Source organism: Geotrypetes seraphini, chromosome 16 (genome assembly GCF_902459505.1).
Source record: "Geotrypetes seraphini chromosome 16, aGeoSer1.1, whole genome shotgun sequence".
In the NCBI taxonomy this organism is placed as follows: Eukaryota; Metazoa; Chordata; class Amphibia; order Gymnophiona; family Dermophiidae; genus Geotrypetes; species Geotrypetes seraphini.
This window is the reverse complement of record NC_047099.1, coordinates 46,210,513-46,234,381: the sequence shown is the minus strand read 5'-3', so window position 1 is coordinate 46,234,381 and position 23,869 is coordinate 46,210,513. Positions and strand designations below refer to the sequence as shown.

General features: G+C 42.9%; 1 protein-coding gene across 10 annotated transcripts in view; it reads left to right on the top strand.

The window, feature by feature from the left end:
• RFX1 (regulatory factor X1) overlaps window positions 1-23,869 on the top strand; it is a 155,275-nt gene that overhangs the window by 106,023 nt on the left and 25,383 nt on the right. For 9 of the 10 annotated variants that reach the window (XM_033923957.1, XM_033923960.1, XM_033923958.1 and 6 more), the window contains 8 exons: window positions 5,373-5,688; window positions 5,875-6,056; window positions 6,168-6,287; window positions 8,576-8,691; window positions 9,986-10,104; window positions 17,794-17,906; window positions 19,774-19,925; window positions 20,096-20,193. In XM_033923957.1, the coding sequence (XP_033779848.1) occupies window positions 5,373-5,688; window positions 5,875-6,056; window positions 6,168-6,287; window positions 8,576-8,691; window positions 9,986-10,104; window positions 17,794-17,906; window positions 19,774-19,925; window positions 20,096-20,193 (1,216 nt within the window). The remainder of the gene's footprint in view (window positions 1-5,372; window positions 5,689-5,874; window positions 6,057-6,167; window positions 6,288-8,575; window positions 8,692-9,985; window positions 10,105-17,793; window positions 17,907-19,773; window positions 19,926-20,095; window positions 20,194-23,869) is intronic. The other variant, XM_033923959.1, reaches the window with a different exon arrangement.

Below are 23,869 nucleotides of genomic sequence, written 5' to 3'. Positions count from 1 at the left end.
TGCCCACTTGTGTTAGGGACCCAGAGAAGCTCATTCTTGAATTGATGGGTAACAGCAGAGGAATATGACAGAAATGTCGTGTTCCAAAATTAACCTCCCAAAGCATCAGGGGAAGGAGTCATGGGGGAGACAAAGGGCGAGTAGTATGTAAGTTTTTAGCAATACTAAAAAGTTGTTTACTTGGAGTGAAGTACATATTCTTTCAACTGAGAGCCTTCCTTAATTTGAAAAAATAAAAAGCTTGAAAATACTTTGTGGGAAATTTTTGTTAGGTCTTTTCCTTATTCTGTCTTTTATTCCTTTCTTATAAGATCTCCTTTATCCTTATTAGCAGAACTCCCCACTTTTTGTGGTCTAATGAAGATGTTATCTGTTTTTAACTGTGAAGTTTAACATAACATAATACTTATAGATTGCATTACCAAACAGTTCTACGCGGTTTACAAAAGATTTTAAACATTAAACATAATCGTATATTTGAATAAGTCAGTTAGTCAGGTTTTTGGAAAAAAAGATGGGTTTTTAGCTGTTTTCTAAAATGTCTGTAAGAAACAGCTGTGAGCAACAATGATCGAAATTCTTTTTCATGAGATGCTAAAAAGTGATTTAGGAATTTCTTGCTTTTACAACCTTTTACAGAAGGGAAATTGAACAGAGCATGAGTTTTTCTACTGCATTTGTGCGTAGCTATGGAAAAACTATTAGCCAGATAAGTAGAGGTTGCACCATATAAAACCTTGTAACAAAAACAGCCCAACTTGAACAGTACCCGAGCTTCCACAGGCAACCAATGCAATTCGCAATAAAATAACGTAACATGATCATATTTCTTCAATCCGTAAATCAATCTAACTGCTGTGTTCTGTATCAAAGATAATCTCAATAATTCCTTCTTAGTAATTGATAAATAAGCAATATTGCAATAGTCAAAGAGACTCAACAGTAATGACTGGACCAATAATTTAAAGGCTGAAAATTCAAAATAGGGTCTAATTGTTCGTAGTCTCCATAAAGTAAAATAACTTTTACGTACAACAGCATATATCTGGGTTTTCAGAGTAAGATGTTTATCTAATACGATTCCTAAAATTTTAATTATTGGATGGATGGTATAAGATGTTGAAAGTATATTGATGGAAAGTACTTTTTTCCTTATCCAAGTTACTTAAGCAGGTGTATTCTTGTGAATGAATGTTTTGAAATGATAAATAATTTTTTTTTTTTTTAAGAAAGTGAAGAAAAATCAGGGGCGGGAAAAAAGAACAAAGTGAAGGGCAATCCAGATGATTTAAGATGTGTAATCTTGCAAAATATTACAGTCAGCGTCCAAAGTCAATGGACATGCAGAACAGAGAAGGAAATGGAGGAATAAATGATCAGAGCAAGAAACAGTGTATGCACAAAAAGTTACCGCTTAACGTCTGCAAGAAAGGCTCACTAAACTTCAGCCTATTTATAGATGGCCAAGACTCAACAGCCTATAGACAGTCATTCAGTTTAGGCAGTGTCTAGCATACACTAGAATAGATGGCATGTGCATCACATTCGCAAGAGTCTGTCAAGGTTATGAGTGTCCTTGAAAACCAATGGTTTTATTTTTTTATGCAGCAACAAAGCAATCAAGGCTTGTTTTGACTTAATTTGCACTCAAACCAAGCACATCCATCGCATTGATTAGCAATTCTATTCTATCTATTTTAGTTTTACCATTGTTACAATTATCCAGACATAGCTTAAAGAACTTTAAGTAAATAACTCTCAAATTTACCCCTCCCCCTTTTTTTACAAAACCGTAGCACGTTTTTTAGCGCCAGCCGTGGTGGTAACAGCTCCTATCTGTCTTGAAGAATTCAAACAATTAAAATGATGATATTGCCTGTGGTTTGTTATCAAATGAGTATGATACCAATATTTTTTCAGGGGTCATTTTATAAAAAGTTAAACAATATTCTTACAAAATTTGTTTGGTTTGGTAAAAGACCCAGAATTGCTTTAGCATCACTACAAAAAAATAATTGTGGAGGGTGGGGTAAATTTTCCAAATTTCTATAGGTACCATCAAGCCTATATTCTAAGACAGGGTATGTATTGGATCCTCCCAGATCTCATGGAATATGTACCTGATTGGTTATATTTAGAATGGCGGCTCCTGTTCCCATTACATTTAGAACATGTAGTTAGTATAAAACAGTGGTCTCAAACTCGCGGACCGGGGGCCACATGCGGCCCACCAGGTCCTATTTTGAGGCCCTCGGTATGTTTATCATAATCACAAAAGTAAAATAAAACAGTTTCTTGATCATATGTCTCTTTAGCAATAAATGTCAATATTATTATTAAGACTTAGCCAAAAGGAAAGATTTATAAACTATAAAGAGTTTTACCTCATGCAAATCGTCATTTCTTTAATAAGACATTAACTATTTTTTCTGAGGCCCTCCAAGTACTTCCAAATCCAAAATGTGGCCCTGCAAAAGGTTTGAGTTTGAGACCACTGGTATAAAACTACTTAGGAAATACAAAGATAATAGAATTTTACTTGATACTTGGAAGACATTAAGATATATTAGTAACTTATCACCTGATCCAATTTCTAAATCTTTGAATCAATCCATTTGGGTGAACTCCAAGATTAAAATTGGTGGATTTAAAATCGTCTGGAAGCAATGGATAATTACAGGTATTAGAACTTTGAATGATGTTATTATAGATGGATCATTGCTTAGTTTTTCACAATTGCAAAATAAGTTTGGCTTAAATAAAACACAATTTTTTAAATGGTTGCAATTGAAGCAAGCTATTCAGGTAGGGTTCCCTGAATGGAAAGGTCTTAATACTCAATATAGTTTGCAGTTCCTCTGCTTTCAGGCGGATTTTTTGTGTCACCAAGCCGCAAAATGGTATAAAATATTATATGGATTTATGAATAAAAAAAAGAAAACTGGTCTTAGGGACATTTGGAGTACTGAGATTGGACAGACAATTTCTGCCTCTCAGTAGCCACGGTTTTGGTCTTGGAGATCTATGAGTCAAACTTGGTTATTTTTGTTTCATAGAGTTTATTGGACCTCTACACGTTTACAAAAGTTGAATAACACTCGATCCAATAGATGCTGGCATTGTAGATTAGAAGTGGGGACTTTAGATCATTTAATCTTTTTCTGTCCATGTATAAATGCCTTTTGGAAACTAATTTGGCCCCAAATTAATAAATTATTAGAAAATCATGTTGGATTGTCTTATGACACGATATTGTTTGGTACAGCAATGAGAGTTCAGAGTTCGATTTCTGCTAATAATTACAAACTATTATTAATATTGATAGGGGTCGCCATGCAACAAATTACTCAAAATTGGAAAGATTATACTAAATTATATTCTACATTCTGGTGGAATTCAGTTTGCCACATATATAAGATGGAAAAAATGATAGCATTGCAACAAGAAAAATCTCATAATTTTTTTTTTTTTTTTTTTAAATATCTTTATTCGTTTTTACATTATGCAAACAAGTGTACAATAATTCAAGTCATACTATACATTCTTCACTTGAAACTCTACATTCATTTTATACCATAAACTATCTCCCCTCCCTCCCTTTCCATATATTACCCCTCATAATGTCATAAAACCCACCCATCCCTCCTCCCCCCTACATATATTTAATGGGGATAAATATAATTATTTATTTATTATAATACTCAATTAATGGTCTCCACACCTCTTTAAATTTCTTATAATAACCTCTCTTGATTGCCAATGTTTTTTCCATTTCATACACTTGACAAACCGAACTCCACCAGAAACAATAATTCAATCCTCTATAGTCTTTCCAGTTATAAAATATGGGGACCATTGACTACTTACTCTAATGATCAGATATCTTGAGCACATGATTAGTCTATATTTGGGTTAGGGTGGGAAACAGGTATAATATGGTCATGGAAATATTGATGATAGGGGGGGATATTTATTTGTTATATTTATAAGAACATGTGTTTGTAATCACAAGTGATTTTGTGAAAATTGTTGTATTATTTTTTAAGTACACTTGTTGTAAGAATTAAAAAGGAATAAAGAATTTAAAAAAACAAAAAAAACAGCTCCTATGAGTGTCGGAGCTGCTACCTCCACAGCCGGTGCTAAAAAAACATGCTACGGTTTTGTAAAAGGGGGGTGGAGGGTTAATTTTTTGTTGGTTTTTAGCATTTCAATTATGTACTGCAAAAATCATTTGCTCGGTTTAGTGTGCCAGAGCTGAAAAACATTTGAGAGAACACTGAGTTTAGGAATGGTCAAAAACTCACAAAATAGTTGGATGTCATTCCTATGCATTGTATAGTAGAGGGGAGGAGTGGCCCATTGGCTAGAGCTGCTCCCCCAGCACCCAGCCTGCTCCCTGTGACTCTGGACAAGTCATTAAACCTCTATTGCCCCTGAGTCTGCTGGGATAGATACCTGATTACTATTCAGAATGGAGCCCCTGCAAATTTTGGCAGCTGGAGTGCTGGCGGGTGAAGAAAATCACTCGTGGTCTGCTCCGATCTCCTCTTCCTGTAGTAAAGTCAACATGCAGCTCCTGATTGGTGTAGCCTGACTTTACTGCAGGAAGAGGCAGTCGGAGCAGACCGCAAATGAGTGAGTCCACGATTCGTGTCGCGGGGGAACACTGTACATTGTAAACTGGGTGAATCTCTTCATTAAACGGTGGTTAATAAAGTCCAATAAATAAATAGCACACCCCCATTGCGTGAATAAGTTGTTCTGAAGGGTGTAGAAACAAAACTAAATAAAAGAGTAAAGAGCCCTGGGGAACACCTGTAGATTTTAGCATAGAAGGAAACATCTGTTCATGACCCCTCAAATATGACCCAATGCAATCCAGAAACATCCTGTGCCTGTAATAGTGTTTAAGGCTGTAGAAAGGTCTAGTGGGGCGCACATCGAGTGAATGTAAGACACCATATGAAACTAGCCTCAAAGGTGAAAGAATATTCCAATAACCATTTCAAGTCAAGGAGTGTTTTTGAGGCCACCCTGTATATTAGTACCAGAATCAGTATGAGTCACTTAGGATAATTTGTATCACACACTGTACCTATATGTGTGTCAAATTAGGATAAAACTTGTACTGAAAACTTTGCACCGTAAGAATAACTATGGCAAATTGTAACCAGTAAACTGTATATTATGTATATTAATATTAGACCTAGTATATATTAAGTTAGGATAAAGACTTGTACTGACATGATGTGTATTAAACCTGAAACCAATTCTGAGCTCTATGGGGACATTGGGATAGAAAACGAATTAATTAAATAAATGAAGAAAGAGAATATTTCCGAAGTGCCATTTCTTTCCTTCTCTTTCAGCCGTTCTAACACCTATCCATACACAGAGACACCTCTGTACACTCAGAATGCAGGAACGACTTACTATGAATCCCAGGCAACCCCAGCCCAGGTTAGCACACCTGCCACCTCCCAGACTGTGGCCAGCAGTGGCTCTGTACCCATGTATGTCTCTGGAGGGCAGATTATCACTAGCAGCAGTGGAGGAGGAGGAACAGCGGCGGCAGCAGCAGGAGGTGGAGCAACAGGAGCAGGGACCTATGTGATTCAGGGTGGATACATGCTTGGCAGTTCAAGCCAGTCTTACTCTCACACCACACGTGCCTCTCCTGCAACCGTAAGTCACTAATGCACTTTGGCATCAAGCGGGACAGTGGGTGGGTGGGAAGGTGTGATAGTGGATGGAGTACTTGAAATCGGTGAAGGCAGGACAGCATAACAGCAACTCTAGCTGGTGATGCTATGTTCAGATTTCCATGCATGTGTGTTGCAAAGGAGAGGAAATGTCAGGTCTTTTCCGTAGGTTCAGTGGCTGCTGGATAATTACGAGACTGCAGAGGGAGTCAGCCTGCCCCGCAGTACTTTATACTGCCATTACCTGATGCACTGTCAAGAACAGAAACTGGAGCCCGTCAATGCTGCTTCCTTTGGCAAGTTGATCCGCTCTGTGTTCATGGGACTTCGCACTCGTCGACTTGGCACTAGGTAATGTGCACTCCAACACACGTCACCGTTACAGAGCATTTGTGGGATGAGAAGACAGCAATTAGCAGATGTGAATCTTTGCTTATCTTCTGTCTTTTAAATTTCTCACAGAGGGAATTCCAAGTACCATTATTATGGCTTACGCATCAAGGGCAACTCCTCTCTGTTACGCCTGATGGAAGACCAGCAGCACTTGGCTATGAGGCAGCAGCCCTTCTCTCAGAAGCAGAGGTAGGAGCCAGCCAACCTGCCTGATCCCAGAAAGAAAAAATGGACGAGCAGACTGAAACAAACTAGAGTTCATTTGAAAGTCCAAGAAAATTTATTAGCACTGTGCCCAAGCTGCTATAGAACAAAATACATAAAATTCACAATATCCATGAATAAATTAAAATGAAAACCACTAAAGAGTACCAAAAGTATAAATTAATGATAAATGAATCATATTTTAAATAAATAATATTTTAAAAACTCCTGTTTCATTATCGTCCCTCCAGACCAGCACAGAATGGATGGGATTACGCTCCTCTGCCAGCAGGTGGAGACTGAGAACACATTGACATTTGGCAGTAATACAAGTGGGCTGTGCAGTCCCATCTACAATCAGTCTGTTCTTGAGCATCCCTCCAGACCGGCACGAAAACGGATGGTTTATGCTCTTCTGCCAGCATCAGTACAAGTGGGCTGTGCAGTCCCTCTTACAATCAGTCTTTTCTCAGTCTCCAGCAGGTGGAGTGGTAAGTTTGTGCAGTTTGTGCTGAGGTTTGTTTGGACCTGTTGCATCTGATTTAGTGAATCTTGTCCCTTTTGCTGTCCAGACAGAACTTGGGGGAGCCTTTAGGGTGTCCTACCGACCTCGGGGGGTACTGCTCTAGGAAGGGTTGAGTCCCTCCCCCCATTTCCCCCCCCTTCCCCAGGTTTTCTGAATTTAGAGAAGCCTCAACTGTATACCTGGCCACCTGTTAGGCACAGACTATAGTTTAGAGTGTCAGTGGGGTCCGCTCTCTTGAGACAGTTGGTGAGTTGTGAGGTTTAAAAAAAAAGAAAAAAGTCATAAGAAATAAAAGGAGTATACAGTGGTCCTGAGGCCGCCATTTTTGAATGGCGTTCTTGTGCGTGGGTTTTTGGCGCATTCATTATGAGCACTTAAAAAAGCAGCACAAGTACGTTTTATGTGGGCACCAAGCAGTGGATGCGGCTGGCAGGTGCAGGATGCGGTGTTTGGTGAGCGCATTCTTGTGGCAGCCCTTCAGGGGGTCCCACCCATGATGGGTACTGTTTTGGTACATTCCATCTGTTCTGTGCCAGTCTGGAGGGACGCTAAAGAAGGAGAAATTAGGTTCTTACTTGCTAATTTTCTTTCTTTTAGTCCCTCCAGACTGGCATAGACCCTGCCCTGACATTTTATTTGGTGTTTTTTTCGGTGGTATAGTTTTGTCTTGGTTGTTGGGGAGTATAATAAGAGTAGCAGCGTTTGGGTCATCTGGTTTAGCTGGCGATCTGTGGGGACGTTTTAAAGGTTCTTGTTCTCCATGTGAGAGTGGAGTTGGTATGTTTTCTTGTTCTTAAGTTAGTTCTGCTTGGCTATTCGTCAGACTGATTGTAGATGGGACTGCACAGCCCACTTGTATTAATGCTAAAAGTCAAGGTGTCTCAGTCTCCACCTGCTGACAGAGGAACATAAACCCATCTGTTCTGTGCCAGTCTGGAGGGACTAAAAGAAAGAAAATTAGCAGGTAAGAACCTAATGACTTAGTAATAGTAAATTGTAAGGATATATGGGAAGGAGACATGAAGAAAGTTTTATTTTGTTAGTCTTTGAACTAGCTCATTATTATGTTTCATTGAAATTATAATGTTTGCTTCCAGTATGTTGTTTGTTTATACTGCCTAATAAAACAGCTTGAAGCTACAAACTCATGTATCTAAAGCACAGTTATAAGCAAAGAAGAAATAGTAATTAGGTTACAGCTTCCGCTAAGGCAAGGTGGGCACTAGAGGGAGACATAAATAGGAAGTTGGGGAGCTTTGTGGTATCCATTAGACCAGGGGTGTCAAAGTCGATCCTCGAGGGCCGCAATCCAGTCGGGTTTTCAAGATTTCCCCAATGAATATGCATGAGATCTATGTGCATGCACTGCTTTCAATGCATATTCATTGGGGAAATTCTGAAAACCCGACTGGATTGCGGCCCTCGAGGACCGACTTCGACACCTGTGCATTAGACCTTTGCACATGAGAGCATTGGCTCGAGTAACCAAACACAGACGATGCACATATAAAGAAACAAACAGTTATCTATTACTAGGCCTGAGAAGGCATGAAAAACAAATAGTTTGTGAAGGGATCCAGGCAGCGTAAGCATGGGCTTGGGAATAGTTTTAGATAAGAGAAAACCAGAGTAGGTTTGGAGGACGGCCTTGAATACCCAGGGAGTTTCCTAGGCCTCTGAAAAACCTAATTCCCCTTTACTGAATAACCCGAAAAGCTCTCCCTTTTGTGCTCTTCTTTGCTCTCAGGCTGAAGCCCATTCAGAAGATGGAAAGTATGACAAATGGTGTGGGAGCTGGCCAGCAGCAGGCAGTGGGGCTCTCGGATATCAGTGCCCAAGTGCAACAATACCAGCAGTTTCTGGGTAAGAACGTTGTCCTGTCCTGGGCCAAGAGCCACTGCATAAGTTTAAATATCTCATGCAGGTGTTTCAACAATGAAAATCCAAGCATAACTTTAAACAGGTAATGTATTCATTTCAAAATACCTGTTTAGCACTTGAATAGATCAGTTTTTTTCCCAGCCCCAACATGCCAACTGGATCTATGCCCATCTCACCTGTATCAGAATATGCTGCAAGAAGTGCTGACCTGGGTAGATGGTTTTCAGACGGATTTGGGCAAATTCTACTTACGTTATCCCAAGAGGAGCAGACTTGGATCTATCTGAAGCCACAAGCTACAGATCGGTAGCAAGCATACCTTTTATGATGAAGTTGATTAAATTTGTAGTCTCAACCATTTAGAAGACTACATTACAACTGGAATCTACTATCACCTTCCCAACATGGGTTTAGAAACATACATAGCACATAAACATGCTTGATAGATCTAGTACCTAAAAGAAAAGTCCAGAGGCCATTCTTGAGATGGCTGGGGAAAATCCACTGCTTATTCCTAGGATAAGCAGCACAAAATCTGTTTTACTACTTGGGATCTAGCTAGGTTCTTGGGACCTGGGTTGGCCACTGTTGGAAACAGGATACTGGGCTTAATGGACCATTGGTCTGACCCAGTACGGCAATTTTTAAGTACTTATGAAAGCCAAGTGTAGGACAATGAAGCCATTGTGACATCACTGAGGAGCTTGGCTCTTATTGGTGGAATGAGGCATTATGACATCACAATTTCAGCTGTGGAATGTTGCTACTCTTTGGGTTTCTGTCAGGTCCTTGGGACCTGGGTTGGCCACTGTTGGAAACAGGATACTGGGCTTGATGGACCTTCGGTCTGTCCCACTATGGCAACTCTTATGTTCTTAAGTACAGGAGGCCAAATGCAGCATCTGATAAGGTAAATCACACTCTATTACTAAATAAACTATCTGACATGTCTGTGGCAGTAGCTCCACTTGGCGTGCTTAAAAAGTAGGTGCACTTTGGAAGAAAAGTTACAGCTAGCTGATTAACCAAACCACTTGGAAAAGTCCTTTGAATGGAGCTTGGCATTAGGGACAATGCAGTGCCTTTATTACTTTCACTGTTCCTGCCTGGCAGTACTTTACCAATCTATCATTGGGGGGGTGGGGAGACAGTGCCGTGCTCTGAGGATCTGTTTTGATGCCCTAGCTTGGTTTCAGCGGGACAGTATAGTGATTTGAGGATTTTAGATTTGGTTGTCTCTGAATGATAATGCTGTCCATCACTATGCTCCTTGCAGATGCCTCTCGAAGCCTGCCAGAATTTGTGGAAATTGACTTGCAGGGGAAGGCTTTGCCTGATGGGCTGTGTGCTGAGGAAGTGAAGGTGTTTCAGATGCTGTATCGAGAGCATTGTGAGGTATGCAGGAAGTGGACCATGGCTTCTAGACGGAGTATCATTCCTGGGAATGGAGACCTTGGTCTGAGATAACGTTTGCCTGAGAATAGAACAAGTCACTTGCTTGTCAAAGCAAAACATTGGAAAAAGGAGTTAGAACTCTGTTTTCTACTTGTGAGGTTAGCTCTTCACTATAAGATCCAGGAGCCAGTAGCAGCTCTCATCAGTTATGATTGTCTCCTTCTTCAGAGGCTTCCTGCCATTGCTAACTCTGGAAGAGCTGTTCTGTTTTATATATGTACTAGTTGCCTCTCAGTGAGGTTAAGCTGTGCAATGTTCACATTCCTGTGCTATTCGTATGAGAGTTCAGACACCATGAGACCCAAATTCACTGAATGCCACGTGATGCAGGAAGAAAAGAGAACAGCTTTCTGGAGGTGGTGTATGCAGAGAGTGTCTACAGAAGGAGCGAGAGGGGAAGCAAGGCAGATGCTGACTAATTCTACTGCCACACAGCTGGTGATGTCACCAGGGAGCCGATTTGGGATTAGCTGTGCAGGTATCCACCCACATCTGTGACAGTTGAGAGTTAGTCAAATCTCATCCACACCACATTCGGTCAAGACAGAGCTTCCTACAATTAATCTCTTCAGATTTACTCCCCTCTCTTAAACAGCCCAGTTGAACTTAATGGCTTGGTTTGCCTTCCCTGGACATTGTGCTTAAGTGATCACATGACAAGGATTTGAAGAGCTTACTTCCCTGTCCTAAACAGCCCCACTGAACTAAATTGCTTGATTCTCTTTCCCCCTTTCTTACTACTACTATTACTATTAATTATTTATAGAGTGCTACCAGATGTACGCAGCACTGTACAGAGTCACGAATGAGACATTCCCTGCTCGAAAGAGCTTACAATCTAAACAGACAAACAGGATGCCAGGGTGGAGGATACAGTTAGGGGGAATGGTTAATCTACTGTCTAGGGTGCTGAGCAGTGGGGAGTAGGGTTATGGATTGAAGGCTATAACAGAAAGGTGGGTTTTCAGTCTTCTTTTATTTTTTTTTTTAATTCTTTATTTAAAATTTTCAAATAAACAACAATTGTGCTTATCAGGAAATATACGATATTAGTACATCCAATCTTTCTTTTAGTAATTATAATAATTCAAAAAAAAAAAAAAATAATACAGAAATAAATCCATTTTCATTATTGGATCAATATATTAACAAAAAGGGAAAAAAGACCCAAACTTTTTAACATAGTCCTCAATAAAAGAGAAAGGAGACAAAGAAAAAGAAATTCTTCCAGGAAAGATCACATATTAAATATTTAAAGGAAATTAAGTGACAACCGATGGTTTAATAATAATGATAGACTTGAGTTATACCGAAAATCACTATGGCACAAATGAAACTCCTTTGCCTTCTAAAAAGGCTCGGAGCTCGATTGAAGAGCTGAAAGCAGGCAGGCAGGTAGGAGAGGAGCCGGGTAGAAGCTGAAGCAAGAGAGGCAGATGGAGAGAGCCAGCAAGGGAGCAGAGAGCTAGGGGTAGCGGCGAGAGGAGGCTCCGCCCACTCCCACCGCGTCATCGGCAGCATCGCCCGGACTCCCCCTTAAGAGGAGGAGAACCACAGTGCGAGGCTCGGAGCTCGATTGAAGAGCTGAAAGCAGGCAGGCAGGCAGGAGAGGAGCCGGGAAGAAGCTGAAGCAAGAGAGGCAGAAGGAGAGAGCCAGCAAGGGAGCAGAGAGCTAGGGGTAGCGGCAAGAGGAGACTCCACTCACCCCCACCGCATCATCGGCAGCATCGCCTGGACTCTCCCTTAAAAGGGGGGAGCCAACGGCGCACGGCGAAGGCGAGCCTTAGCGAGAGTGCCTTTGCGAAGGGCCTTGAGAAGGTCTGAGCAAAGACAGCCAAGGATTCCTGAACACCAGAGAACAACAGGAAGGTAAGGAAGAAGCGGACACAAGCGCGAGGAGAGCGCACACACAAGAGCACACATAAAAGAGAACACACACAAAGGACATACGCAAGACAGGGAAGGATAAAGAGGCAGCAGGCTCCAGGGACAAGAAAGAGGTAGGCCCAAGAGAGGACAGCACTTACCCATATTCCAAAAGCGGCAGACGAAGTAGGCAAGAAAGAGCCAGGCACAGGAGAGAGCACACACACACACACACACAAAAGCAAGAGGAGAGAGCACCTAGTGGACTAAAGAGAAAGAGAAATGGAAGCAGCAGGAACCCAGAGGAGCTTCCCAGTGTACTGCACAAAGTGTCATATGTACGACTACCTGCCCTCAGGAAGGCATGCGTATGTATGCGGTCGGTGTCAGGAACTGGAAAGCTTGAAGAAGGAAGTTTGTCGACTACAGTACAGGGTTCAGGAGCTAGAGGGACTCTACATCTCGGAATACCCGTTCAAGACAGCTGAAGACCCCATAAGAGAGAGCAACATCGAGGAGCAAGTAAGGGAGCTCGAGAGATTCATCGAGGAGGCCTACAGGAGGGTGGAAGAACGGGATCAGGAACCAACAGATGGAAGACAGGAACCAACAGACATCAAGGAAGAATCGAGCGAGCAGAGGAGACAAAGACTCACTGGTACCCCGAAGGAGAAGTACTGAACCACACCGAGGATACAGACTTGAGACCAATGAGGAAACTAAGAAAGGGGAAATCTGCAATCATAGCGGGAGACTCAATCCTGAGAGAAGTGGACAGTCACGTAGCAGGAGGGAGAGAAGACCGGCTAGACCTGTCTCCCAGAATCGAGAGAATCGACAGAATCGAGAGGATCCTGAAAGGAGCTGAGACGGAAGAGATGGTAGTGATAATCTACGTCGGAACAAATGATGTCAACAGGGGAAATTACAGCAGGACTACGCTAACTGAGCAGTTCAAGATCCTGGGAAGAAAACTGAAGCTGAGGACACAGAAGATAGCATTCCCAGAGATCCTGCTAGTACCGAGGGCAGATGTGAAGAAGCAGACCGAACTACAAGCAATAAATGCATGGCTGAGGAGATGGTGCGCAGATGAAAGCTTCTACTTTGTGAGAAACTGGACAACTTTTGGGGGGAAGAATAAGCTCCTCAGGAGGGATGGACTACACCTGAACACGACAGGAATGAGACTGCTAGCGAACAACATCAAGAGAGGAATAGAGTAGGTTTTAAACTAAGAAGAAGGGGAAAGCCGACAGTCGACCTGAGGTCGACGGTTCGGACGAGAGTATCCAAAGAAGATACTGAGAGGGAAGAATGTTGGGAAGAGACAAAAGACGAACTACAGGAGTCTAGGGAACAAGAAAATCTGGAGAACAAAAAAAAAGAGCAAACAGCAGGAGCTAGAAGAACAGGAGAAAATGAGGAAACAGGTTGCGGACGAAAAAGACGAGCTAAAGAAAGAGGATGAAAGGAACAGATATCAGTTGCTGGTAGCCCATGAGGGGTATGGCAAGAGAAGCAAATCACAAGGAAAGATAGCAGGAAACAGAAAAAAACAGGACTTTAATTGCTTGTACGCAAATGCGAGGAGCCTAAAGACCAAAATGGGAGAACTGGAAGTCACAGCCAAAAAAGAGGACCTAGACATCATTGGAATCATGGAAACATGGAATGAGGAAAACAAATGGGACGTAGTATTGCCAGGGTACAAACTCTATAGGAGAGACAGGACTTACAAGAAGGGTGGAGGAATAGCACTATATATAAAGGACACCATTCACTCGACCAAAGTGGATACGGCAACAAAGGCGGAAGGTTTGTAATGTAATTGTAATTTATTTCTTATATACCGCTACATCCGTTAGGTTCTAAGCGGTTTACAGAAAATATACATTAAGATTAGAAATAGGAAAGGTACTTGAAAAATTCCCTTACTGTAATCATTATGGGTTAAATTACCAGGAAGAAATGGATTTGACATGAAATTGGGACTGTACTATCGTCCACCTGGACAAACAGAAGCAAGAGACAAAGAACTGGAAGCAGAATTGAGGCGGGAATGAAAAAACGGAAACGTGATGGTAATGGGGGACTTTAACTACCCCAGGATAGACTGGAATATTGGAAACTCCAACTGTGCGAGGGAAACAGAATTCCTAGAGGCTGTGAGGGACTGCTTCATGAAACAGCTCGTCAAGGAACCAACGAGAGGAAATGCCACTCTCAACCTAATCCTCAACGGGCTAGGGGGATCTGTAAAGGAAATGGAAGTAGTAGGTCCACTAGGAAACAGCGATCACAACATGATCTAGTACAAATTAGAAGTGGGAACATCAAAGGTGAAGAGAACCACAGCGACAACGCTCAACTTCAAGAAAGAGAACTACGATGCTATGAGAGTAATGGTGAGAAAGAAACTCAGAAATAGCTCAAGAAAAGCAGAGACCGTGGAGAAAGCCTGGTCCCTATTCAAGCACACGGTGCAAGAAGCACAAAATCTGTACATCTCCAGGTTTAGAAAAGGGTGCAAAAAAAAAAAAATCGAACAATAGACCCGGTATGGATAACCAATGAAGTCAAGAGGGCGATAGGAGACAAAAAAAAATCGTTCCGAAAATAGAAGAAGGACCAAACCGTGGAAAACTGGAAGGAACACAGGAAACACCAAAAAGAATGTCACCGAATGGTTAGGAAAGCAAAAAGAGAATAAGAAGAGAGACTGGCCAGGGAAGCAAAAAATTTCAAATCGTTCTTCAGATACGTTAAAGGCAAGCAGCCGGCGAGGGAGGAAGTAGGACCGTTGGATGATGGAGACAGAAAGGGAGTGGTAAAGGAGGAAAAAGAGGTAGCTTATAGGTTAAACGAGTTCTTCTTGTCTGTTTTCACAAGCGAGGACACATCCAATATACCAGAACCCGAAGAGATCTTAAATGGAAACCAAGATGAGAAACTGTTGACAATAGAGGTAAGCCATGAGGATGTCCTCCAACAGATAGATAGATTGAAAAGCGACAGATCACCAGGCCCGGATGGAATCCACTCAAGGGTATTAAAAGAGCTAAGAAACGAAATAGCGGAAATACTCCAACGAGTTTGCAACCTATCCTTGAAAACTGGGGAGATCCTGGAGGACTGGAAAAGAGCAAATGTTACACCTATCTTTAAAAAGGGATCAAGAGGTGACCCGGGAAACTACAGGCCAGTAAGCTTGACTTCCGGGCAAAATGGTAGAAGCGCTGATAAAAGACAGCATCTGTGAACACATAGAAAAAATGAAAGCGAGCCAACATGGCTTCTGCAAGGGAAGATTGTGCCAAACGAACTTACTGCACTTCTTTGAAGGGATAAACAGCCAGATGGACAAAGAGGAACCCATAGACATCATTTATCTCGACTTCCAAAAAGCCTTTGACAAGGTACCCCATGAGCGGCTGCTTAGGAAGCTGTGGAATCACGTGGTAGAAGGGGACGTACACATATGGGTTAAACACTGGTTGGCAGGCAGAAAGCAAAGGGTTGGAGGAAAGGGACAATACTCAGACTGGAGGAGGGTCATGAGCGGTGTTCCGCAGGGGTCAGTACTCGGACCGCTGCTGTTCAATGTATTTATTAATGACCTAGAAACAGGGACAAAGTGTGAAGTTATAAAATTTGTGGATGACACTAAATTCTGTAGCAGGGTTAGAACTGCGGAGGAATGTGAAGACCTACAAAGGGACCTGAACAAACTGGAGGAATGGGCAAATAAATGGCAGATGAACTTTAATGTAGAGAAATACAAGGTCATGCATATAGGTAAAAAGAACCCGATGTTCAGCTACAAAATGGGGGGATTATTACTAGGGAAAAGTAACCTTGAAAAAGACTTGGGTGTGCTGGTGGATACAACAATGAAGTCAACGGCACAATGCGCAGCGGCCTCAAAGAAAGCAAATAGAATGTTGGGTATTATTAAGAAGGGTATTACAACAAGAACGAAGGAAGTCATCATGCTGCTGTATCGTGCGATGGTGCTCCCGCATCTGGAGTACTGTGTCCAATATTGGTCACCGTACCTTAAGAAGGACATGGCGATACTTGAGAGGGTTCAGAGAAGAGAGACAAAAAATGATAAAAGGTATGGAAAACCTTTCATACACAGACAGGTTAGAAAGGCTGGGGCTCTTTTCACTGGAGAAGCGGAGACTCAGAGGAGACAAGATCATGAAGGGCATAGAGAAGGTGGAGAGGGACAGATTCTTCAGTCTATTGGGAACCACAAGAACAAGGGGACACTCGGAGAAATTAAAAGGGGACAGGTTTAGAACCAATGCTATGAAATTCTTTTTCACTCAGAGGGTGGTGGGCACCTGGAATGCGCTTCCGGAGGATGTGATAGGTCAAAGTACATTACGGGTTTTCAAAGAAGGATTGGATAAATTCCTGAAGGATGCGGAGATTGAGGGATATAGGTAGAGGTAGAGATAGGATTATGAAAGAGTATAGATTAAAGGATAAAGGGGACTGAAGGGTTTTAGACAAAGGATCACCTTACAGGTCATGGACCTGATGGGCCGCCGAGGGAGCGGACTGCTGGGCGCGATGGACCTCTGGTCTGACTCAGCGGAGGCAACTTCTTATGTTCTTATGCTTGTCCTGGGATAAAGCACAGTTACTTACCGTAATAGGTGTTATCCAGGGACAGCAGGCAGCTATTCTCACAACTCACCCACCTCCCCTGGTTGGCTTCTCTGCTAGCTATCTGAACTGAGGAGACGCGCCCTGTGCTGGGCGGGAAGGCACTTGCACATGCGCGGTGCGGCTGACTCGAAACTTCTAGCTTCTACAAGCAAGTCTGCTTGTGAGGCTTCTGCATCGGGGCTCCGTCGATGACATCACCCATATGTGAGAATAGCTGCCTGCTGTCCCTGGATAACACCTGTTATGGTAAGTAACTGTGCTTTATGGTCGCTCCCGAACACAGCTGTTTTTTAGGAATTGAAAAGTTTGGCTCTCGGCACACATGGCTGAGTAAATCAATATACACGTCTCCCTCCGTTTTCACGGTTTCAGTAATCGCGGTTTTGATTATTCAAGGTTTTTAGCTTGCTGGTTCCTCCCCCCAAATTACATCAGCTTGCTTAGAGAAATCGGTGATTCCCAGCACTTTCTTCACCGTGTTTTGCCTTCAGAAACAGGCCAGGTCTTCCACAATGTTATTCGCGGTTTCACCATATTCACGATGGTTTTTAATAGTTCTGTATTCGCGGGTCTGTTAATCCCCTATCACAGCGAATACGGAGGGAGAAGTGTATATGATTGTTGAATGATTCTTAAGATTTGAGTTATTTATATTTAAAGCCTATAAAAAAAGATGCATAAAAAATATTTAACAATAGTAGGAATGAATGGAGCAGGGTTTTTTTTGTGCCGATGAGGTAGCTCCAACTGTAGCCTGAATGCTTGTAGAAAGTAGCAACAGGCATGAGTCAGAGGCTTTTTCTCCCCCTTTATACAATTCCTACATTTTGTAAAACATTGATCTTATAAATATTTATTTCACTGTTGCGCTGTTGAGCCAAGAAGAGTTTAATAAGTAAATACTCCTTTCTTGGAATAGGAATTGTATCAAGGGTAGTGGAGTTTGGAGAAGAGAGAGAACCCCTTGCCAGGGTATGATGTCGGTCTTCGTTCTCACACTGAACTTATCTTGCTAAAGTGGCCCTCACTTGAAAAATAGATGCCATTTCTTGAGAGTGAAAATGCTGTTCTCTTTGGCAGGCCATTGTGGATGTGATGATAAACTTGCAATTTACGCTGGTGGAGACTCTGTGGAAAACCTTCTGGAGGTACAACTTAAACCAGCCTAGTGAAAGTGCCTCTTCTGCAGTAATGTGAGTACTAATCATGATTCCAACACCCCAATTAATGGCTAATTAAATTGAGACATCATAAGTATATGTGATAGAAAACGTTAGGGAAAAGCCAAGTGAAAAAGTATGATATAATTTTTGAGCCATTTTGGAAGCCATCTTGTGAAGCAGAACAAGGAGTTTTCCCTTGAGGCAGCAGTGAGCAAAATAGACGCCCTGTTGGGATGGTTTGATACAGCCAAGTTTTCAGATTGTATGAAGTTGGCAGTCTGCTTTTTTTTTTTTTTGCTTTGTAAATCTTTATTCATTTTCATATGTTACATCAAGTGAATGACATAAATTTAATAATAATTTTAAATATACATACTTGATAAGCTCATATATTAATATTTAAGTTAACATTTCATTTAGAAAAATTAATATAATATTCATATTAATATTTCAGAAATCTAAATTTATATACTTCTTAGTTAATAAAATATTATCCCCTCCCCTCCCTTCTAATCAAATATACATGAATAAATTTTAAATGCAAATTCAAATTCTTTCCATATTTCATATTATACAATCAAGTATTAATATATTGTGTATTATTCAGAAATATGTTCCCCCCCCTTTCCCTTCTAATCAAATTCTAAAAATTCTAAAAAGTTGGCAGTCTGGATACATGAAAGTCAGTAATACCATAACTGAACTTAGTAGTGTTGATGCTAACTGACTACTTGGTTAACTGTTGTTTGACTAGTTTGGTGCTTCATTTCTCTTACTTCTAATAATAATAATAATTATTATTATTTATTTATATACCGCCCTACCGCAAAGTTCTAGGCGATTTACATACGTTAATAACTTTATACAAACAATGATTAAAAATACAGTACTCTGTGCTGTGCTGTCTAGTAGCACCGAGGGGTTTTCTTCACTGCTTTTGTATTTCTGATTATTCAGTTTGACCCGATCTACACATTCTACTATATGTTCAGGATTGTCTAGGTGTGTGCTGTTTTACTCCTGTTTGGGTTTTTAATCTTGTATTAGTCATATGAGACACTAGAGTTCATTGTCAAATGCGGGTTTTTGGCCCAGAGGAAGTAGTAGTCTGGTCTTTTTCTCCACTTTGCAAGAATTTTGGGCATTATAAGGGAGCAATGTAAGACCTTTGTTTGCACTAATCCTGCGAAAAGACTTCAAAAGGTAAGCTCTGCATACTGAGATCTCTGTCCCTTGGTTTTGAGTACGTTTTTACATATTGAAGTAATAGCACAGGTACTTATTTGTGTATAGTCAGTCAGAACAAAATATTTTTGTGGTTCATCCTGAGGTTCTGGGATTAATCCTAGCGCTGCTCCTTGTGACCCTGGGCAAGTCACTTAATCCTCAATTGGCCCAGATAGAAAATAAGTACTTGGATATATATAACCACCTTTATTTTTCCATTTTTGGTGGTAATTGAAATCACTCCTTATATTTATTATTAGAGTGTTGTCTCTCCTAAGTTTTGCTAGCATGTCATCATCTATTCATTCTGGATGGTAGTATGTCCCCCAACACTTTTCTGTCTATCAATTGCAATCTGTTTCCTGCAGAATATTTCTGCTGTTTAATTCAGTCCCTTGTTTTAAGGTGCATCAACCCCTTCTCATTGTGATACAATATAATATGTATCCTGGTATCAGTGTGTCCACGGGATCTCTGTCTGTTGTTCCCTTATAGGCACCTGGCTTACTTTTGCTTTTACTGCAGCCTCTTCCCTGTTTTTATAGTATTCTTCAAAGATACCTTACTTCAAACTATGTCTGTTTTCCCTGAGGGGGTGAGGGGGATGTCAGAGAGAGAGAGAGAGACAGACCCTTTATCTCACCGATTATTCCCAACTCTCTGTATGCAGACATGACGAGGCAGAGAAACGACTTCCTAAGGACTCCTTGGTGATTCTCTCAAAGTATGAACCAGTGCTGAAGTGGACAAAAGACTGTGATAACAGCCTGTACCAGGGGCTGGTGGAGATCCTTATCCCTGATGTGCTGCGGCCCATACCAAGTGAGTGCACTAGGAGAGGATAAGGGGAGTAGGGACAGGGAAAGTCCAAAGAATCCAAACTGACAGGAGAATTTCATTCAGCTGAAGTGAATGGACAGCAACAGGCATATCAGCTTACAAAACAGGTTCAAAAGCATGCAGGCAGTAAGGTCTCATCCTGATTCTTTCAGGTGCCTTGACTCAAGCCGTCCGCAATTTTGCAAAGAGTTTGGAGAGCTGGCTCAGCAGTGCCATGATGAATATCCCAGAAGAGATGGTTCGTGTTAAAGTAAGAACCCAAGTGTCGTTACACTGCTTTGTGCTGTCTCCTCACAACTTCTCTAAGTCTATCTATCCCACCCATCATTCCATCAGTACTTAGGTCTACCCATTCTCTGCTCTTTCTACTGTGCCACTCCCTGTAGTGCCCTTTTCTCTATTACTCTGTATCACTTCCAACATGCTAATTAGGAGTAGTTCTTAGAGCTCTGAGAAATCAAGATGGTACCACAAGTAGCTGCACAGTTGTGGTTCTACAGTCAATGTGTTTTCTAGTAATAGCTGCTGAGAGGACATTGTCCCTCACCTTCTCAAATTGTTCGCGGATCCCCCCCTTTATGCTCCTCCCCTCCTCCAAACCAAACAAAGAAAAAAATACAGTTTCTTTAGCACTCTCCAGACCGGTAGAGGTTAAATTTTACAAGTGGGTATATATCTCATCATGACCAGCAGGTGGAGACTGAAACAAAACTGTGGAATAGTACATAAGAGATACCTTCCCCTATTCCTATCAGTCTTCTTCAGTCTCCAGCAGGTGTGAGTGAGCTGTACCCATCTCCCTTGGTAGGGCTGTTAGAATTTGTTTAGGGTTTCTAGTCCCTATTTCTGGCCGGATTGAGCTTGGGTGGGCCCTGTTTGTGGGTCCGTCCAACCTCGAGGGTGTCAAACCCAACGGGTCTCATGCTGGGTCCCTCCCACCTTTCCTCCACCTCCCCACATTTGTTTAGAGGAGCCTCAGCAGTAAGACTTGCCCCTAATTCAAGAAAGGCATATTGCTTTGAGAGCCTGTGGAGTCTGTTCTGGAAAAAAAAAATCCTGAGGTAGTGCCGGTCTGAAGGGTTGCTTTCCCTTTAACTATGCTGTAAATTACTGTATTTTTTGACTAACCGGCACTTTTATTCTAGCTAGGTCGCATATGGAGCAATTGAGCACTTCCCAGGGGAAGAGGTGCACAATTTAGTCCAGACGCAAGGCACTCGCAGCCAGCCTGAAATCAGCTGTTTGGGCTGGTGTGGTCATGGAGTTCTGTTGGTAGTGGCTGCGGGCGTCCAGAGCTCCCCGGCCTTAGTGCCTTGCGAGTCGGCAGGGAGCAGTGGGGAAGCCTGGAGGGATTCCCACTCAGCTGATTTTTGTTAACAGCTGATGCTGGCTTGCCTGCTTTAGCGGCTGGGTCAGTTCAGGCTTCCCAGCTGCTACAGGCCCTGGAGGAGTAATTTTTGGCGGGAACTTCGCCATTTTAACAGACAGGCCCCTCCATTTTGTCTGCAAACTCAGGTGACCTTCCCCATGTATTGGAAAAACAGGGGCAGGTTTCAGTTAGGTCCCCTGCTGTGGCAGCGAGTCCCTTGAGACCCCTGGGGGTTTTTTCCCCCGATTTAATCTTTTCTTTCTGCAGAGCCTATTTTCAGGCGGTTGGGGGTCCCATGTGCGCTCAGGGGGGGGTTTCCCTCCGCACCCCCTGTGGCTTTGCCTCCCGCTTCTTCCTCCCTCATCCAAGCGCCCACAGGTGGCTTGGGTTGCAGATTGGGAGGTCAGAGGAGCGTGTTGGCCTGGATGATGACCTGGACCCTTTTTAGGAATTCCAGGATCCTCCCGAGGGGATGGCCGCTTGCAGCGGAGTGTTGGGTTTCCCGCCTTCTGGCGACGAGGCGTCCATGGAGCAGTTTTTTCAGATGAGCTGATTCAGCAGGTCTCATCAGTTCTGCGTTTTAAAGGAGTGCCACCGGAGACCCGTGTGTGGGGGAACCTCTTCTTAAAGGGATCCGTACTGTTCTTTTCCTATCCATCAGGATTCCTATGCATCAGGATTTTCGGGATATTGTACTGGAGCGGTGGAACTACGCCGGAGGCGCAGTTTCAGTTAGCACGCATCATGGCTCCCAGTGGGGGATAGGGCTACTTTAAATTCCCCAGTGATGGACGTGGTGGTCTCAGCGATTTCTAAGCGGCATACCGTGCCTGTTGAGGGCGGTTCTGCCTTAGGGGACTCTGCGGAGTATAAGTTGGAGACCATTCTTAAGCAGAATTTTGATGTCTCTGCCTTGGGGGTCCAGGCAGCTATTTGAGGGGGTGGGGGCTGGTGGCTCGTGCCGTATTTCGGTGGGCCGAGCATTTCCTGGATCATGAGTCTGATGACTGCTCCTTAGTGGATCAGGAGGTGGCAAAGATTGAGATGGCTGCCTCATTCCTCTTGGATGCTCTCTATGACTTGGTGCGAACGTCGGCTAAGTCTATGGCTTTTGGAGTGGCCGCGCGACGTACCTTGTGGCTTCGCGTTTGGTCGGTGGATGCCATATCCAAAACTAAGCTTTCAGGGGGTCTTTTTTTTTTTTTTTTTTGGAGAGGACCCTTCAACGCTTGCTAGATCTCAAAGCAGTTGTGCCAGTGCCCCCTCAGGAATACGGCACCTGCAGGTACTCCATTTACTTTGTGGTGCCCAAGAAGGAGGAAACCTTTCGGCCCATCCTAGATTTAAAAGAGGTCAACAGGGCTCTCAGAATTCCCTCTTTTCGCATGGAAACACTGCGGTCTGTCATTCTAGCGGTTCAGCCGGGGGAGTTCCTGACTTCTCTTGATCTGACAGAGGCCTTCTTGCATTTTTTGAATTGATGTCAATGGCTTTATGAGCCCTTTTGTCATCCTATATCGGATCCTGTTGAGTGAGGATTGCTGCATTGTGGTTGAGGCCTTCTTGCATGTGCCCATTTGGGCCTCCCATCAACGCTTCCTTCACTTTGCGATCTTAGGTCAGCACTATCAGTTCTGTGCGCTTCCCTTTGGTCTGGCCATGGCTCCCCGGACGTTCACCAAGGTTATGGTGGTCATCGCGGCAGAGGGCATTCTGGTGCATCCCTACTGGGACGACTGGTTGATTCAGGTGAAGTCGTTGCAGGAGAGCACCTGGGTTACGGCTCAGGTGGTGAAGTTTCTTCAGTTGCTGGGCTGGGTGGTCAACCTTTCCAAGAGTCTGTTGGTCCCATCTCAGCATCTGGAGTACCTTGGGGTTCTGTTCGACACCTCCTTGGGGAAGGTCTTCCTTCCAGAGGCCAGGGTAAGCAAATTGCAATCTCAGTTTTGCCTCCTTATGGCGTCCTGGTGTCCTCGGGCACAGGATTTCCTCCAAGTCTTGGGGTTGATGGTGGCTTCCCTAGACGTAGTGAGGTGGGCGCGGGCCCACATGCTACCTCTTCAGTTTGCTCTGCTCCGGAGATGGTCGCCCCAGAGGCTGTTTGGATCTCCCTGTTCATCTGTGAGGTTTAGCGTGCTACAGTTTTCATTGGCTCCAGACCTCTCCTCTTGTTCAAGGGACGAGTCTGGAGGAACGAAGAGAGAGGGGAGACATGATTGAGACCTTTAAGTATATTACGGGACGTATAGAGGTGAAGGATGATATCTTCTGTCTTACAGGGCCCTCGGTCACCAGAGGGCACTCGCTGAAAGTCAAGGGAGGGAAATTTCATGGTGATGCCAGGAAATACTTCTTCACCGAAAGGGTGGTCGATCATTGGAACGAGCTACCTCAGCAAGTAATTGAGGCCAACAACGTGTCAGATTTTAAGAGAAAATGGGATATCCACGTGGGATCTCTAGGGGAGTAAAAGTCAGGGAGTGGGTCATTGGTATGGGCAGACTTGATGGGCCGCGGCCCTTTTCTGCCGTCAATTTCTATGTTTCTATGTTTCTAA